Source organism: Drosophila pseudoobscura, chromosome X (genome assembly GCF_009870125.1).
Source record: "Drosophila pseudoobscura strain MV-25-SWS-2005 chromosome X, UCI_Dpse_MV25, whole genome shotgun sequence".
Taxonomy (NCBI): Eukaryota; Metazoa; Arthropoda; class Insecta; order Diptera; family Drosophilidae; genus Drosophila; species Drosophila pseudoobscura.
Window position 1 is genome coordinate 42,692,148 of NC_046683.1, and position 17,848 is coordinate 42,709,995.

General features: G+C 48.6%; 4 protein-coding genes across 5 annotated transcripts; 1 reads left to right on the plus strand and 3 right to left on the minus strand.

Moving 5' to 3' along the window:
- Positions 1 to 107: 107 nt before the first annotated feature.
- On the minus strand, positions 108 to 9,609 carry dop (microtubule-associated serine/threonine (MAST) protein kinase dop). Its single transcript, XM_033384079.1, has 10 exons — positions 9,440 to 9,609; positions 7,838 to 8,596; positions 7,219 to 7,766; positions 5,351 to 7,150; positions 4,882 to 5,278; positions 4,435 to 4,802; positions 3,163 to 4,362; positions 2,732 to 3,074; positions 1,678 to 2,640; positions 108 to 1,614 (listed from the first exon to the last, which is right to left on the minus strand). Exons 2-10 carry the CDS (start codon positions 8,490 to 8,492, stop codon positions 1,427 to 1,429), a joined length of 6,462 nt encoding a protein of 2,153 aa, XP_033239970.1. The 5' UTR covers positions 8,493 to 8,596; positions 9,440 to 9,609; the 3' UTR covers positions 108 to 1,426.
- Positions 9,610 to 9,734: 125 nt separating this feature from the next.
- On the minus strand, positions 9,735 to 11,058 carry SCCRO (defective in cullin neddylation 1 domain containing SCCRO). The gene is made up of 2 exons (XM_001353108.3): positions 10,909 to 11,058; positions 9,735 to 10,664 (listed from the first exon to the last, which is right to left on the minus strand). Exons 1-2 carry the CDS (start codon positions 10,909 to 10,911, stop codon positions 9,819 to 9,821), a joined length of 849 nt encoding a protein of 282 aa, XP_001353144.1. The 5' UTR covers positions 10,912 to 11,058; the 3' UTR covers positions 9,735 to 9,818.
- Positions 11,059 to 11,333: 275 nt separating this feature from the next.
- LOC4813388 (T-cell immunomodulatory protein) lies at positions 11,334 to 13,619 on the plus strand. Its single transcript, XM_001353109.4, has 2 exons — positions 11,334 to 11,646; positions 11,705 to 13,619. The coding sequence occupies exons 1-2, from the start codon at positions 11,424 to 11,426 to the stop codon at positions 13,303 to 13,305; spliced, it is 1,824 nt and encodes a 607-aa protein (XP_001353145.3). The 5' UTR covers positions 11,334 to 11,423; the 3' UTR covers positions 13,306 to 13,619.
- AGO2 (Argonaute 2) lies at positions 13,344 to 17,448 on the minus strand. 2 transcript variants are annotated; one of them, XM_002134701.3, is made up of 9 exons: positions 17,292 to 17,448; positions 17,165 to 17,221; positions 16,247 to 16,866; positions 16,088 to 16,176; positions 15,401 to 16,007; positions 14,992 to 15,333; positions 14,284 to 14,931; positions 13,844 to 14,214; positions 13,344 to 13,771 (listed from the first exon to the last, which is right to left on the minus strand). In XM_002134701.3, exons 1-9 carry the CDS (start codon positions 17,305 to 17,307, stop codon positions 13,681 to 13,683), a joined length of 2,841 nt encoding a protein of 946 aa, XP_002134737.3. In that variant the 5' UTR covers positions 17,308 to 17,448; the 3' UTR covers positions 13,344 to 13,680. The 2 variants fall into 2 exon arrangements, with proteins under 2 accessions (XP_002134737.3, XP_033239971.1); XM_033384080.1 differs by having other exon boundaries at positions 16,247 to 16,869.
- Between the last annotated feature and the right edge of the window lie 400 nt (positions 17,449 to 17,848).

Below are 17,848 nucleotides of genomic sequence, written 5' to 3' on the forward strand. Positions count from 1 at the left end.
ACAAAAACAAAAAAGCTATTTGTTTGTTTTAAGAATTTTAATGACCTAAATCAAATGCCAACAATTCGCCTGTTAAGGAAAACCAACTATTAAGGAAAAACGAATCTTTCTTTATATTACACACACACATAACATTTATTTATATTGAATTAGGCATAGTGTATAGATTCGCAAAAGTTTTTATAAATATTACCTGCGTAAGCAGAACTCATTCTCTTTCCATGTACTTCGCTCGAACTGACTGTTGTTTTCGTTTTTGTTTGTTCATTATCATCCAAATATGGTTAGGTCTATCAATGTTACACATCTATTTACAATACATAATTGCGTGGTGACTCTTTGATTTGCGTTAATCGCAACATCCTATTGTGGTTCTCTCGTTTCATTTTCGTTTACAATATTCAGAGTTTTAAAGCAGTTTTGCTTTCCTTATTTCGACTCCTTCCTTCGGTTACGTACGACATACGACTACACTCTACTAGTTTTCCAAATTTTCTAATTAATTTCATTGCTAAAATTGTTTTGCGAACAAAAACAGGCTTACTTCGAAAAAATGTTAAAACGCAATCCTCGTTATGCTTACAGTGGGGAGCAAAGCTGAGTACAAGCTCATAATCACAGACTTTCGACGCCCATAGCAAACTTTTTTCCCTATCTAAATACTTGAATTCTTAACAAACAAACAATACAAGAACGAATACAAACTTCTAAAAAATGAAAAATAAAAAATCAAAAAAGCTCGCATGTACTCACTTTTGCATTTTTTATAAAAATTAAAGAAAATCATAATATCAACATTTTGTGCATAGAACCTCTCAAAGAGCCGAACTTAATCCGATTGAAAACCTATGGTCAATCGTGAAACGACGGCTTGGGCGGTCCGAATCAGCGCCATCTAACCTAGGCGATCTCTGGGGACGTGCAGATGCGGAATGCAATCGTATTCCAAAAGATATTTTTTGGAATTTGATAGAGAGCTTTCCAAACCGTATTAAACAAGTAATATCTAATATGGGTCTATGCACAAAATGTTAATATTATGATTTTCTTTCGATTTTATAAAAAGTGCAAAGGCTAGTAGGTGCGAGTTGTTTTGGTTTTTTATTTTTCATTCTTAGGAAAATTCTTATTCTATCTTGTAATTATTGTTTATTTGTTTAGAGTACAAGTATTTATATGGGGAAAAAATTGTGTGTTGCTTGGCTTTATTCGTTTGGCTGCTATGGGCGGCAAAAGTCAGTGATTATGAGTATGTACTCACTTTTGCTCCTAACTGTATGTTGAATTCCTGCGGCTGCTCCTTCCCTGCCACTGCCACTGCCAATGCTGCGTTCCACTCACTAGTTGGGCCGACAATTAAGACAAACATTTAAACACTAAATTTAAAACATAAGCATCCGCACCCACATCCACCGTTTCTCTGGCGCTACTTCCTTTGCTTGGCGGTGGAAGTGGCTGCAGTTGTGGGAGCTTCGGTTGCTGTCTCAGCCGTTGGCTCCTTGCGTGGTGCTGTTGATATGGTCAGACTGGGGCTGGCCGGCTTTGTCGTTGTCATCGAAGTTTTACAGCCACTGCTCATGGGCTTGGTTTTGGCAGAATCTAGTACAGATTTAACTGAAACAAAAGCAGCTTTGATGCCAACAGGTCCGCATCATTGATAGTGGAAAAAGCTCTTACCCAACTCAACCTTCTTGGGCTTTCCTACAGTCTCCCGCTCCTGCTTGTTGCCCTTTATCTTCTCCGGCTTCTCCAGGGTCTGTGTGGGTGACGATGACTCCCCCTCAGTGTACTCCTCTATGGCGGGCATAAATCCCTCGGACACACTACTGCTGTCCTGGGTGCTGGTGGGTGAATCCTTCTCCTCGGCAATTCGGGGCAGCAGCTCGCAGCTGGCCAACGTAACGACGGCGGACGAGCTTGGATCAGCGCCAGCCACTGCTGGGGCACCAGCACCAGTCCCTGCCACGGACTGTCTTTGTGATTCCTCAGTTGAGGGAACCAGCTGTTGAGGCGCTGTTCCGTTGCCTCCTGTTCCGACTACTCCTCCGCCAGATGCAGCACAATTGCCCCCAGTGGGTGCTGACGTTGATCTCCAAGTGGTGGTCACCACCCGCTGATGACTTGGTTGTTTGATGGGCGGCGAGCAGCAGAGAGGCGAAATCTTTGTTTCGGCACTGCGGGGGTGCAGTCGGTCCGGCGACAAGGCGCGACGCAGCAGAGGAGAACTCGGTTCGGCCGACTTGGTCCTAGCAAAGCCACCCTTCTTGGTGTTGGCATTCACCGCCGTCTGCAAGGTGGGCAGCGTGCTACCCGGACTGTACGATTGCGTGGTATTGGAGGCCCCCGGCTGATGACCGACCAACGGAAAGGCCAGCGGAGACGGGGACCGCGTAGGCGACGACGGCAAAGGCGAGGGTGATGGTGTGCGTGCCAGTGGGGAAAGCGGAATGTGACCAACAGATTTCCTACGATTTGGCAGCGAATTGTTGCTCGAGGTGTGCAAGGTCTTCAGTCCGCCGGAGGGATTGCTGGTGCTGTTTCCACCTGCAATCACGGCGGTGGCGGCATGAAGCTTGTGCTTAAGACCATGTAGAGTAGATGGACGTTGATACAGCTGCGGAACGACGCCGGTGGGAGAAACTAGAAACACACAAACAAATTGGAGCATATTTCTTCTGGAGCATGTTTGTGTCTAATTGTTTAAAATTTTCCTTGGGAAAATCCCACTCACCAGGGACATTTCCCACAGAGGTGGGGCTACTGCCGACAGCAGCACCCACATGTGGGAGCAGCACCACCTGCGCAGGGGGCTGGGCCAAGGGCAATTGCACGCAGTGAGCTGATGGCATAGCCGGGGCAGCGGCAGCGACAGATGCAGATCCACCATTAGCACTGTTCGAGCCCCCATTGCCACTGGTGGCTGTGGGCGTGTTGGGCGACGAGGATGAGGGTGAAGTGGACTGTGACGAGGAGTTTGCTGCCGACTGGCAGCAGCTGCTGCTGTGATACGAAGAGTCTAGTGGCGACAGGTTCCTGGCCGATGGAGTGGTGGGTGAGCTGGTGCCAGCGGAAAACTGTCGGGAGAAGGTAGAAGGTAGAAGGGAAGGGAGAAACATAGGTTGGATTAGCGGATACTTGATGGTTCTCTTGATGATGACTCACATGACTCACCTGCTGCATCTCCGCGTTCGCACGTTTGCTGCTTATCCGGCGGAACAGCGAGGTTTTTCGCTTCTTATCGTGCTCCCGTTTGGTTTGCTTCTTCTGACGGTTCAAGCCCTTCTTGGCCAGCTTGCTCTGCATTAGATCACGCTTGCGGCCGCCGCTCTGTATGCTGGTGTGCTCCAGCGGTGTGGCCCTCAAGGTGACGTGCTCGCCTCCGCTGAGGAGCAGCTGCAGCACCTGCGTGTGAAACAGGCCCTGCACGGCCTCGCCATTTACATGGGTGATGAGATCTGCCGGCCGTAGGCCAGCCTCAAAGGCCGGACTGCCCTCGTCCACGGCCATGACGAGATGATGCATCGTATAGAAGTCCGTGTCGCCATAATAGACGCGTATTGTGTGGACAGTGAAGCCAAAACCTCGAGGGCCGCGTCGAATAATGATCGGAGGCTTCAGGTTGGTCACCAGCGGCGACAGCTCTCGACACGGGGACGTATCCCTGGAGCTGGCCGTGCTGGAGCCATTGCCTCCTCCACCTGGTGACTGAATTCCACACAGCTGTGCGGCCAATTGACTATTGTCCAGGGACGTCATCAGAGACAGACCCAAGGCCGAGGCGGACTTGACAATCGATCTCGAGCGATGGTGCTTCACGCTGCCACTGCTGGTGCCGTCCATGGACTTGGGCTGGTGCTGCAAGGCCAGCGGCGATTGCTCTCTTGGCAAAATCATGTTCTCAGTCGACGAGCTGCCCGCTGAGATTGTCTCATCCTCAATGGAAATGGAGAAGCGCGGCAGAATATCCCGCGCGCAGACTCCTTTCCGCTTGCGATTGATCTGCGGCGAGAAGTCGTCGCTGTCCGTCTGCGAGCTCTCCGGGGTGCTGCGGGAGAAGCTGCCCACCGTTGTCGCTGCGGTTACGGCGGCGGCGACGGCTGTGACTGTCGCTCCTGCTGCCGCCTGGCTTTGAGTCTGAGTAGCTGGCGGAGGAGTGGCCGGGGTACTAATGATGGTTGTATTGGTGTTTGGTGGCATGCTGTGCCGTTGGTGCAGCCGCTGCGTGACAGCCGGTGTCGGCTGCTGCAGATAGTGCTTGAGCATCCGCAGCTCAGCATCGTTGCCAATGGTGACGTTGTGCAACAGTTCGGGCAAATAGTCCGCATCTGGGGTAGACGGCACCTTCAGGCAGCTGGAGGAGAGCTGAAACGAAGCGAAAGAAATGCGATTGCTGCAATTCGGAACACCATGGATATTTCTTCGTAAAAAGCTCACATCCAGTTTACGCAGTTGTGGTGTATTCAAGAACTTGTTGACAGCTCCCTCGTTTGATGCTGCTCCTGCCCCCGTCCCCGTTCTGAGTTTTGGCAAGGCACCTGTCGAGGCGCTGGCCGCTGCCGCTGGCATTGGCATTGGCATTGCCTGGGCACGGGACGGCAGGCAAGTCTGGGTGGGTGGTGGTGGTGGTGTGGCCTTCGCCTCATCAGCTGCAGTTGTTGACGTGGATGTCGCGTGGCGGGACCAGCTGTAATGCTGTTTTCTGTATTGCGGCGTATACGAGTTGAAGCTGCCGAAGACAGGAGTGTCGTCCGTGTCATCTGTGTCCTCCCCAGCCAGATCATGGTTATAGCGATCCATGCGAGCTGTTTGAAGAGAAAGAATATCATTAGCGATCCTTTAGCGATCAGATTAGTTAAGCCCTAAATTATCAGCGAAATATACTATCAAAATAGCTGGTATCATCCTCATGCGAGAGCTGAGGAACAAACTCGGCTTTTTGGCGCAGCAACGAATTCCAGTCCATGCCCAGGAAATACACATGCTCCTTCATCTCCATGGCGCCCGTTTGGGTGCCCAAACGGTCGCGCGGGTTCTGCTGCAGCAATTGCGTTATGATGTCCTTCGCCTCCGACTGCACCGGCCAGTCCTCGCTGTCCGGCCACTCTATGTCGTCGTTGACAGTATGGGCAAACAGTTCCTCGGCCGTCTCGCCAAAGAAGGGCACACAGCCGATGAGAAACTCGTAGAGGATGATTCCCATGGACCACCAGTCGACGGGCTTGCCATAGCCCTGTCTCAATATAACCTCCGGGGCAATGTACTCGGGTGTGCCGTACACCTGAAACAAAGAGCGGATGGATCGGTTGCGGTTGTATTTTGAAGCCCTCTTTTTGGGGGCTACCCTGCTCACCTGCTTATCGGAAAACTGTCGCGTCTCCGAGTCAATATAGCCCTCGTACAAGTTGGTTGCCAGCGACATGAGGCCCATCTTGGAGAGGCCGAAATCGGTCAGCTTGATGTGGCCCAGGGCTGTGATCAGCAAGTTGTCCGGCTTCAGGTCGCGATGGACAATGCCATAGCTGTGCAGATACTCCACGGCTAATACTGTTTCGGCAAAGTAGAACCGAGCCATGTCCGCCGGCAGCGGTCCAATGTTCTTCAGAAGGGTGCCGCAGTCGCCGCCCTCCACGTACTCCATGACCAGGCACAGGTGTTTCTTCGTTTCGAACGAACAATACATGCTTACCACAAAGGGGTTGTCGGCAAACGACAGTATGTCCCGCTCGGCGAACACCTGCTCCACCTGGTTGCGCAAAATGAGATTATTTTTGTTGATTTTCTTCATGGCGAAGCGTTGACGGGTCGTCTTGTGCTTCACCAAGTAGACGGCTCCGTAGGCACCATTTGAGATCAGCTTGGCAATGTCAAAGTCATTTTCGTGTGGCAATAGCTGTGTACCTGCGCCAGTGCCAGTGCCAGTGCCAGATCCCGATCCCGCACCTTCTCCCGCCTCGTTCAGCTGACTAACCGCCAAGGCGAAGCTGGGAGCAGGCTGTGCGTCGCACGCAGCCACTGGCGTTTGTGGCGGCTGCTGTGGCGTACTAGTTCCACTGGGGTGGACGGGATAGTCCAGGGCGACGGCATCGAGGGCCAGGCTGCTCAACTGCTTGGCGGCACTGGTGAGAGGCGAGTTGAGTAGCAGAGATCCGCCCTGCTGCAGTGGGTCCGCATCCACTGTGACCTGCTCCGAGCACATCTGCTGTGTTTCCCGCAATTCCTGCTGCAGCTCGGCAATGGGATCCCGATTCAGGCCCAGTTTGTGTATGATATACTGCGGTATATCAGCCTTAATAACAGGCATGGCCTTGGCATGACCCTCGGCCGCCTCCAGCAGTTCGTAGAACTCTTGGGGATCGAACTCCAGGCACTCGAGCAGGCGGGCCGGGCGCGAGATGATTAGTAATAGTTTTTTGATCACGCCACTCAGCTCGGCGGCTGCTTCCGGAGACTTCTCCTTGGTCTCAACCAGCAATCGCTCCAGATTTTCACTCAGCTCGTAGAAATATTGCGAGGTAATCAGCTTCGCCTCCGATTTGTGCAGGCAATCGCGGGCCATTTCCAGCACCTGATGGTGCACAAACCGCACTATGGGCTGGGAGTCCCGAAAGCTGCTGCAAGCAGCACTTTTGTTCTCATGTATAAAGTGCTTCAGACGCTCCTCCATCTGCTGGGTGGCCTTGGGAAAGCGCTCCTTGTACAGAGTATTCATCACCGCAATCTCACTGTCCACAATGGGCGAGCGCGAGGGACTGGATAACGATCGGGAGCGTGGACGAAAATGGGGCGACAACCGTCCAGGGGCGACGCCGCCTTGGCCTGGCGTGGAATTCGAGGCAGAGCAAGTGCTATTATCCTTATCCTGACCCTTTCCGCTACAAGCGATGCTCAAATCAGCACAGCAATTGATGCAACCTGCAACCGTAAGCTTCTGCGGCTGCAACTGAGATGTCTTGGGCTGTTTGTGCAGCTGCGGCTGCTGTGGCTGCTTCTGGGCAGCGGCTTGCAACAAAACACAATGCCTGGGACAGTGCTGCTTGAGATGCTCGGCACAGCAGGCGCCGGCGGCAACAGCGGCAGCATCAGCATCCTGGACGCACGGCGGAATGTTGTGCGGCAATTGGTTGAGTGCCTCCTGACTCGAGCACTGGGACTGCAAGAGAGCGTATGATCAGATACAAATTCATTCAAATTCATTCGTTCTTTTCTCATCAACTTTACCGATAAATTAGAGCTGCCTGGTGTGGTGCCATAGCCGGAGGAGGGCAGCGATGCCACAGACCAGCGACGTCCGTCCACCACTCCGCGGCACGAGGCGATCCGCTTGATCGGAGCAAATGCAAATGGCATGGGCGAATTGAGGCGCGGACTGTCCACGGGACTGGCCGAGTACGGAGAGTGCGCACGCGAGCCGCCGGCCGAGGCCACAGCAGAGGCATTCGTAACCAGGCTGAGACGGTGATGGGCGACACCACTGGAGGAGGAGCCCCCAGTGCCAGTGGAGCCCGACCCCGCCCCGCCACCCGCCGACCCACGCATCACCACACCATGGAGATGATGGTGATGATGCTTGGCCAGACCAATGCCCGCACAGCTGCCCGACCGCGAGATGTTGTGGCCAGGCGAGGGCGAGGGAACCGACGAATGGCTTTTGGCTTGAGCCATAGACGGACCAGCACCAGCCAGCTCAAGACGGAAATAGTTGCCAGTGAGACAGGGAGCCGATTTTCCCAGCGATGAGTGCCGCATGCGTAGCAAGTTGGATGCTTCTGCAAAGTGAAACAAACAAAATTTCTCGTAGGAGTGGGTGGGCAGTGGGCGTAAGCATTGCCGCTCTTACCGCTGCTGACGGCGCGCAAGGAGTTGGTGTGTTGCTGATAGGATATCTTGCGGAGCAGAGCCGTATAGCCACGTGAGTGCAATGAGCTGGAACTGCCCGATAGACCGCCGGACGAGCTCTTGGTTAGGTTCAGGTTTCTCAATATCGAGGAGCTATTCGTGCTATCGTTTCCAATCGACAGCTTGGCTGGCGATGTGGGAAGCATCTCCAGGCCGCTGCACGACTTTACGCTGCTATTGCAGGAAGGGGCGGCTGCTAAAGCAGCTGCTGCGGCAGCTGCCTCCTGATCTGAATCGTCAAAGATGAGAACCCGGGCCGAGTAACTCGACTGGGGACGTATTCGTGAAAGATTGGCTGTGCTCAGCTGACGCTTGGCCACAGGACTACCGCTCATGGTGGAGGCCGTTGAGCCGCTGCTATCAACGGACAGGGATATGGCCAGGGCGTCGCTGGCATCTATTTCGCTGGCCATACTCCGATTGATGAACTCCTTCTCTTGCTCGTCGCCCTTCTGCGGCGTTGAGGTGGATATTTTACTGCCGGTGGCTACGGCTTCTGTTGCGGTTGCTGGGGACGATGTTGTTGTGGCTGCCGCACCTTCTGCTGAACGGGGTCCCACTCCCGACAGCGACGAAGACGTGTCCTGGCGACTCATGGCCTTGATTTATACCTTTTGATGTTAGCGGTCTTGCCTTTTGTTTTCCTTGTTGGTGGTGTAGTTGCTGTTGCTGTTGCTGTTGGCTGGCATGTCGTCGGCGGCTGTAATGTAAATAAATTAATTAGCACACGGCTGGCAAAGGTTTCCAAGTTTTAGTTCCCCGCCAATCCTTCCGGGAACATATAGGAACCACCATATCTCGTCTGGTTGAATTTCCACATTACACAAAGAAAAAAACCAAGGGGAATTGGGTAAAATTATGAACAAACGAATACATATGTACATATGTGTGTACGCTTATGTAAATAAAGAAAGCATGTGCCGCTCTTCTTCGGTTATCCTATGACAAATTGCGGATCCATACACTAAATATTGTGGATGTCAAGCAACTGTCCGTCCTGTTGGGCTCATTTACGGATACAGGGCGGGGATTAGGCTAAAGGAACGTATCTTGTGATGTTCTGCACGGACGGCGACGTCGATGCGTTGTCGTAGTCCGATTTCTGCGGTTATCAGCGCCCAAGTTTGTTTTTGTTTAATTTTGGTATGTTTAGTAGCATTTATTTACACACCATAAATTCACACATACACACATGTCTGGTCGTGCTCTTGCGTGTGTTCGTGTGTCTATATTTGTTTAAATTTCGCCCACTTGAGGCGAGACGAGCGAGTTATTCACATGATAATTGGGTTCGCAATCGCGCTAACTATTTGCTTAAATTTGATTATACAGAGCCCAGTCGCCACTATCCAAGGGCAAGGGATTTCTAGATCAAAAGTTTTTGAAGGCAAAAACCACTCCTTCCCTTTATGGCCGCCCACACACAGTCACAGCGATTACGGTGGTTAGGAGCAGGGCAGGGGAGGGGAGGCCGAGAATCAAATCAATGTCTCTTCGGCATTCGAACACTTGAACATTTGGGAGACTTAGCTTATGACCTTACATTTTGTACACACTATTGTTGCTGTTGAACAAACCACTTTCGTGGGCCAAGCGGGCCCTACAATGAATATTAATAATTTTAACAGCGAAAAATCGTTGTAACAATAATCAGCAAAACGGTCACACTCATGGTGATGGTAGCAGAGTCGGACAAGGCAGCAGCGCCATCGATAGGGCTGTAATCGATACATTGAATGATGTATCATTTGAACCGTGAGAAATGAAACTAATCGAATGCATTTGCTAAGTTTTGTTTATTTTTACGTTTTTTTTAGAGAAAATGTAAATGTACCCGCCTTGCTTCATATCTTCATTATTTAGAATAATCAGAGGAAAAGCAAATCTATTATTAATGAGAATATAGCAGCTCTAACAATTCGTTAGCCATAATTCATGTTTGTACTATGCGAGGTCGGGTAAGCGCTAGATATGTTCCTTTGGGACGTTGACTGCTGCTGGCACCCTGACGATGGCTCTTCCTTCAGATGATTGTTTTCCTGGCACCATTCAACGAAGTCGTCGATAAGTACAGGCCAGGCACCTTCCGAGTCGTAATTACTCATCCGATCATCGATGTTGGTGGCAAAATCGAGGAGCAAATTCCAGGTGTCTCGCGATATTGCTCGCTTGTGTTTCTCCTCGAGGAACTTGCACCAAATGTCCAAGAACTTGAAGCGTCCGCTCAGAACTATGCACCAGTATGCAATTGCCATATCCAGATCGATGCTCTTCTGTCCCGGATCCTTGGCATAGTTAAAGGTGAAGTGATAAAAATCCTTGAATTTGCCAGCATCATTCAGTTCCAGCTCCAGCAATGGCAACTTCGACTTGAGTTTCTCAATGCTATCGATGCCCAGGTCGCACATGCCATTTGTAAATTCATCCCGTGAGAATTCGCACTGTACCTCGGCGTGAAATTTCCACGCAATGATCAGGACCAGCTTTGAGTCGGGTTTCAGGTCTAGGTCTTCTAGGAATCGTATCACGCCCTGAGAACTAATCTTTAGCGGATCACTCGGATCGCGGTATCGCATAAATAACTGCTCGATGCGTTTCCGATCCAGCTCGCGGTAATAATACTCGGGATTCTGAAAGTAGTTGTCACTGGCCAGATCCATTTTCCAGTCATTCTGTTGCAGACAAAAAATTGCAGTCTGTTCCCCCGTCTGTGTCAGCGAAATAAACTTCTTCACCTTGTCGCGATGCTGGCTCGACTTGAGTTTGTTCTGCGGATAAACGAATCAATCGAATAGTTATAAATAAATATTTGTTATAATAGATAGACGGACAATGATGATGCCCAGGCGAATTGCATAAATACAACAACAAAAGTGCGTAAGCTGGCGCTGCTTACTAATGGTAAGAAGATGCTTCAGCGTCGCACTTACAAAGCCACCAATTTCCCACACGGGCCTATACATCGCCAAGGCAATTTCATTGCACTTTTAAAATAAATTCATTGCTACTCACCATTTCTGTTTGAATAATTATTATCTGTTTATTCAACTAAGTTTTTTCTGCGTTTGCGTTGTTAGTGGTCTAGAGTAGTGTTGTCGAAAAATCGATAGCGCTATCGGTTTTATCGATGTTTGGAAAATGATCAGTGCTGCCAACTCTGTAGAAGAAAAAAACAGCTTTAAAAACACAACATATATACACTTTTCATTATTTTGTCTAATTCGACCTGCCACCCGAGTCCTTAAATGACGGACCTCCAGCCCAAAACTTCGTATCGTATCGATATACATCAAAAGCATAGAGTGGTAATTTTTTGGGTATAAGTTTTACAAAGAAAAAATAGAAAAACCTAGCTGAATATATATATATTTGAAATAGCCAGAATTCCAGTTATAGCCATCTGCAAATTAGACACCATCGATAGTATAACCCATCAAAATTTGTGATCGCATGACATATCGATAGTGAAAATAGTGTTGTGTAGATTAACACATCTGACTCAATATTGATTTTACAATAACAAAAGAATGCTACAGAGATATAAGGTCCTTAAAATGTTCGATTTTGGAGTGCTCCTGCTTGGGCTCCTGCTCAGCCTAGACTGCATTGCTCATGGCAGCGATATCACGGACAAGGTGTTCGGGAATATCAAAGAGGGCATTGTCGCAGCCTTTGGAGACTTCAACTCGGACGAGCTGACGGACATATTTGTCATTAGTGATAACATGAAAACGCTGCAGATACTCTATGGTATTTACATACATTTGGAAAAGCCCTCCCATATTCTTTTAACTCTCCCCTGGCGTAGGTCACGACACGGAGCCCTTACTCATCCCTGGACCGTATTGCACCTACCCTGGCAAGACGATTGTCAGTGCTGTTCCGGGTGACTTCGATGGTGATGCTCTGATGGATGTGTTGGTGAATCTCAAGAACGACGAGAAGGAAAGCTATGACGTGTACATCAATTGGGGCAACACGACAGAGATAATCTGCTCCAAGCAGCCTCTCTTCAAAAGCATTGGCGAAGTGATGGCTCTTGACTTTAATCGGGACATGATCCTCGACTTATATGGTCTCGATAGTGTTGGGGAGCGCACATTCTGGATATTTAACAGCAGCCGAACGCATCCCGAGGTGATCCATCAGGCCGTGCCAACTGGAAGTGCCGGAAATAGTCTGGCCATTCCAAATGCTAATGCCTATTTAGATTTGAATGAAGACTTCCTGGCCGATCTATTTCTGCAGACACAGGACTCCTATGAGATCTGGTACGGCATCAATGAACGAGATATGAAGGAGAACTTTAGCTACCAATACTCCATAAAGTTCCAACCTATTGGCGATAGTGACTACCATATTGGCCAGGCCGTCTTCATGGACTTTGAGCTGAAAGGAGTGCAAAATATTGTGATTCCATTTTGTATTCTTGCGAACTGCCTCAAATCCTCAATTATGGTCCACGATGGCAATGACTTTCGAAATCTCCATGTAAACTTTAGGGATCCCCAGGGCATCACGTGGGCGTTGGTGCCGCCCGTTCCGGGTGATGTTTACTTGAGGACCATTACGGCCAGAAGCGGGGACTTTAATTTGGATGGCTATCCCGATCTCCTCCTCACCTTGCAGCCGTTAAACGTAGCTAAGCCGGTGATGCAAACGTTCCTGCTGGAGAATGTTCCCTGCACCACATGCGAGAAGTCGTCGAAGCGGACATTTGAGGTGCGCTGGAACGCCCTGTCACCCATGGGAAACAACACAGTGGCTGGAGCCTTCTATGATTTCTATCAGGACGGAGTGCTCGATGTGATTCTCATCCAGAAGAATCGGAACGGCAGCTACCGTCCGCTTGCATTCCGCAATACCCTTGACTACGATGCCAACTTTGTCAAGGTTATTGTTCTGACGGGACTGGATAACAAACAGAATTCAGAGCGTCGCACCCCTCTGGGCAGGAAGAAGCGTACATATGGAACGAATCTCCCTGGACCGCGCATCACCTACAGCACAACCACTCAAGATGGCGACCAGCAGTGTGGTAGTAGTGTGCAATTGCCTCAGGCATCCTATTTTGCCCTCCAACTACCTTACACCTGCTTTGGCCTTGGACGAACACCCAACTTTGTAGATCAGCTGGCCGTAGGCCTGGGGAGCAAGTGGCGCAATTGGACACAGTTGATTCCGAACTCGCAGATCATTGTGGTGCCCAAGCCGCTGGATGAGCCATCGCACTGGAAGGCTCAGCTGTTTGTGACCCCCAGTAAATTGATCTTGATGAGTGTTGTGGCCCTGGGGGGCACTTGCCTGGTCATTATACTTATCATATTGGTGCTGTACATCAAAGAGAAGCGAGAGGATAAACAAGAGCGCTTGCAAGAGTCCCACAGATTCCATTTCGACGCCATGTAACGCGATAAACTAACTTTAAACTAAGAAATCTTTACGTGTCAGCCTAGGCAGTTGATTAATTTTATTATTATTATTTAAATTGTGTAATATGCCCAATATAAGGACTTCTCTACATTTTTGCATTGGGAGCTACATAAATAAGTCATTAATTGTCTTTAGTAGTTGAAAAAAATATAACAATATTCTGTTGGAGCCACTAAAGACGTCATTCACATCGAAGCTCCTAATGAAAGGAGTAGAGTGTGCCCTTTACATATGATATATACGATTATGGTTCAAGAAATGTGATAAAATAAAAAATTAATAAAGAATAATGATGTTTGAATTAAATTCTTATTGGCAAAAGGGTAAATGTAACCGTATTTACTATTCTGCCTACACGAAGTACATGGGGTTCGTTTTCAGGAACTCTGGAACAATCAACCGCTTTTCGTATTCCTCCTTTGGAGTGAGGAACTTGGTGCAGCTGTAAGAGAAGCAGTCAAGATATGTACCGTCAGAACGAATATACGTAACAATAATAGCATTAATATCGCACCCAGTGAGATAGACACGTCCACGTGCCGCAGCCAAATGTGCCAAATATGCCGGAGCCGGATAAGACACTGCGCGGTTGCAACGGGGAAACATGTGACAAAGATTGTATGTTAATTGCTGCAGTAAGTCTATATCCAAGTTGCCCGTATTCTCAATCACATTGTAACGCGTCGGCTTGGCCGTCCCCTGAATCGACTGATGGCTGACCATGAAGAACTGCATCTCATTGGGATGGACAATGGTGCGATCGACGACCGTTCCCGGATCAACATTGTTAAACTTGTTGTATAGCGATGAAGTTCCGTTCGGAAAGAAGCGTGTATGATGCCGCTTAACTACGATGACGCAGCAAATCTTGGGATTAATGAGCAGCTGATAGGAGACGAAGGGAGATTAGCGATCGAAAATGATGAGGCTTCGGGAGGCAAGACTTCAACTTACCTTGGTGCAGGCCGCAGAAATTCCACTCAACTCTTCCTTCTTGATCTTGGGAAACTGACCATCGCTCACGCCATCACGATAATAGACAATGTGCTCGGGATAGGATTTCCGGTACTGATGATAGACACGCAAGTGCTCAAGAGTTATCGACTCCATGTCCTGTATCTCCTCCAAGTCAGAGCGTTGCAAGCGATATTGCATGTTATATGAAGCCCCGAATGGATCATGGGAGGCGGCAACACCCACCACACTGGGGATCTCACGCTGATCTGGCGATGGATGAGTTACATCAGCACCCAAGAACATCGCATTCTTTAGCAGACAGAGGGGGTCATCCTTTAGCTTATGATTGATGCCGTTTAGCTTGGAATTGACCTTAAGCAGAACGTTTCCAATACACTGCAGGTTACATTTACGCAGGACTGTGTTCTCCTTGATGCATTGTGTGAGAATTCCATGTTCCAGCTCAGCCTTTTGCTTCACGACATCATAAACGGACCCGGAATTTGGTATAATAACGTACACCAAATCAAATTGATTGTTTTTTAAATCAAGGAAATGAGAATCCAGTTCACGCAAATCAAGGTAATTCCGTATCTCGGCGTTGTCATTCAGGCACACATTGACGGTGCGACTCAGCTGAATTATCTGCAAAGAAAATTAGTCAGGATCTGAGTGAAATTCTGCTTCCAGCCGTGCACAACTTACCATGCCCTGAAAATCGACCACACTCATGTAGTCAATCTTACCGTAGAGTATAGCCCATTTATGTGGCTTTGGCTTGGGGTCATAGAATTGCATGCCATCCATGCGCCACGAACCGTTCCTCACCGAGGCCAACTTGTTTTTGTACTCAATCTGAGGCGCATTGAGCGTGCGTGTATTCACGACGATGAAGTCACTGCCCAGACGTATGCCAAAGTGGCTGATGGTCGGGTCTAAATTGTGCCTGAAATATTCCATCAAGCGGATGATCTTGGCCTTCCTCTCGTTGGTGGGAGTGGCAGCATACTTAATCATGGCCGCCACCTGATTAGCTCCATCCTTGCGCTGCAATGCGATGTAAAGAAATCAAATCACGAAATTATTTTCAGTGAAAGGAACTTGTTGAACTCACATTCAGGGCCTGCCCATCCTCAATGCGACATAGTTCGATAGGCAAATAAATGTTTTTCAACGGCGGCCCAACATGCAAGCAAAGCAGGTTCGGATACTTTAAATTATATTTCCGAGACCGGAAGTACTCTGCAACCGTCGTTTGCTTCCCATCCAGCTCAAATTTCTGACTGCTAGCGGGAAACTTGGAAAGCCCGTTGACTCTGAAGACGCGAGGGGCACTGGCAAAACAGGCAGGCGGATCGTATACTATATTCATGCCCTTTAGGAATGATTCGATTTTGTAACGCCTGTCGTCAAGATTTGTGCTTTTGTCAATTCTCTTGCGCTGATACTGCTCTAAATATTCAATGATCGTCATGGCCTTCGGAAAGGACTTGTGCGATATGTCCACATTAACAAACGGGCGATCGCCAAGCACGAATGCTTGATAGAGTCCAACTAGAGCTTCGTAGCCGTCGTTCAGATCAAAGGCTTTACCGGGCTCTGACCTTTTGTAGAACGAGCGACCGGCGCGTATGGCGGTGTTATGACAGGGGGCCGCCAACACAACCTCCAGACACTGTAAGGCTCTCATGGGCTTGTCATATATCCTATCCTTCATATAGCTGAAAAAATGGAAAAATGGGAAATTGCATTATGCCGATTCTCTGCCGACACATTTGGTTCAATATAACGGTTCACTCACTTTCTCAGCGAGTTCAGATCGACCTCCGAGTCCTCTGTCTCCTTGATTTCCAGAGTGTAAGTCAGGGTACGGCCGTGGCGATCTAATATCTGGACGGCAAGAAAGCAATATTCACTTCAAAGGTTCCTCAAGCTCGGCGAAATACACAACAGCACTTACTTTCACTTCTTGGCCCTGGGAGCTGCATTTTAGCTTCACAGCTGAGTAGGCCGATGCACGTCCATCAAATGCGGCAATCGCACCGCCCAAGTGTTCAACTCTGTACTGCTCAAAAGCCTGACGATAGAACTTCTTAGGACGCTCTGGCGTGATCTTCACATCGTAGTGGTAGGCCACAGCTGGCATTTTGTCCAAGTTAACGTCGAGGTAATTGACAGATACTTGACCTGGTTTTCCCAAAGTTCCACGCTTCATGGTGCCTGCTGGGAGAGGCGGCAGAGCCGCGCCACCCTGCTTTTGGGGTGGTCCTCTCTGTTGTCCACCTCCTTGCTGCTGCGGACCTCTCTGTTGTCCGCCTCCTTGCTGCTGCGGTCTTCTCTCTTGTCCGCTTCCTTGCTTCTGCGGTCCTCTCTGTTGATTGCCTCCTGGCTGCCGCGGTCCTTTTTGTTGTCCGCCCCAGCCTTGCCCGGCCTGAGAGCGCTGCTGGTGACTGTCCTGTGTTCGCCATCCTCCCTGCTGTAGTTGGGACCCAGAAGCGGCGGAGCTTGTGGATGGAGTGGGAGTGGCTGGGGGTCTAGCAGGTTGAGTGGGTCTGTTCTGAGCACCCGGTGCACCAGCAGCTGCTCATAATTTTAGTGGAAAACAAGAAAAATATTAAAATCTAGCGTTTTCCACTAAACAAAGGAGTGAAATCTATCGTGCACATATCAGCCCACACCAAATTGATTTCATCAGAGGCTCGGCGAATTTCGTGATTCCCCCGATATTGATAACACACATACGTATGTATGTACATATGTATTTACAATGCTTATCGGAGGAATGGAAGTTACATATTATATATACATACAACATATATGTACATACAGAAGATGCTAGAAGAATTTTTGTAGTACATTTGTAGTGCATTTCACTTACCTCTTTGTTGTTGTGGCTGTGCTGCAGGGGGCACAGGCTTCTCAGCCTCCTTATATTCTAAGATTTTAATGAAATACGATGGAGTAAGTAACATTACCTAAATAATACAATTTTTTAGTATTCTTACTATTTTTCTTTCCCATGTCTGAGACTTTCTGATGCGTGAAAAAGCAACTAAGTGATTGCAACTGATTGCGTATTGCTGCACTATAATGCAGTTAAACTGTTTCTGTTCGTTCCGATTTCAAGTCACACCGAAAATGGATTTATCGATACAACAGATTTTACATTCTAATACATATGTATATACAATTAATCCAAATGAAACCAATCATTTGGTAAAAAGTATGCCCCGACGTCTAAAAGCTGTTATTGAAGCTAAGTGCGGCCCCACCAAATATTGAAATCAGAAAAAATTGGGGACAATAAGTTTTTTTCGTACAAAATAAAAAGTGTCCGAATAATTGTTGTGCGTAAAAAAGTGGCCTTTTTGATACTTTTAATTTTTTTTTGATATGCCAAAGAAGGTTTTTTTTGTTTTTAGATTTGAAATAGTAATATCCATGTTCATAATGAAATACAAAATTTGTGCTGACTGTATTCTACACATTGGCTACACATTTGCTACATAACGGAAGGAAAAAGAGGAAGTGGACAACAGGCAACACGGTCCAGAAAATGCAA

Bases quoted from the DNA above. Each gene is read 5' to 3' on its own strand.
- dop (XM_033384079.1), bottom strand. From the start codon at position 8,492: ATGAGTCGCCAGGACACGTCTTCGTCGCTGTCGGGAGTGGGACCCCGT. The intron at 7,767-7,837 runs GTAAGAGCGGCA...TTCACTTTGCAG, and splicing joins CTTGCGCGCCGTCAGCAGCG to AAGCATCCAACTTGCTACGC. The intron at 4,363-4,434 runs GTGAGCTTTTTA...GCTTCGTTTCAG, and splicing joins CACAACTGCGTAAACTGGAT to CTCTCCTCCAGCTGCCTGAA.
- LOC4813388 (XM_001353109.4), top strand. From the start codon at position 11,424: ATGCTACAGAGATATAAGGTCCTTAAAATGTTCGATTTTGGAGTGCTC. The intron at 11,647-11,704 runs GTATTTACATAC...CCCCTGGCGTAG, and splicing joins AACGCTGCAGATACTCTATG to GTCACGACACGGAGCCCTTA.
- AGO2 (XM_033384080.1), bottom strand. The intron at 15,334-15,400 runs GTGAGTTCAACA...ATCGCATTGCAG, and splicing joins AGGATGGGCAGGCCCTGAAT to CGCAAGGATGGAGCTAATCA. The intron at 14,932-14,991 runs GTAAGTTGTGCA...TTTTCTTTGCAG, and splicing joins TGGTCGATTTTCAGGGCATG to ATAATTCAGCTGAGTCGCAC.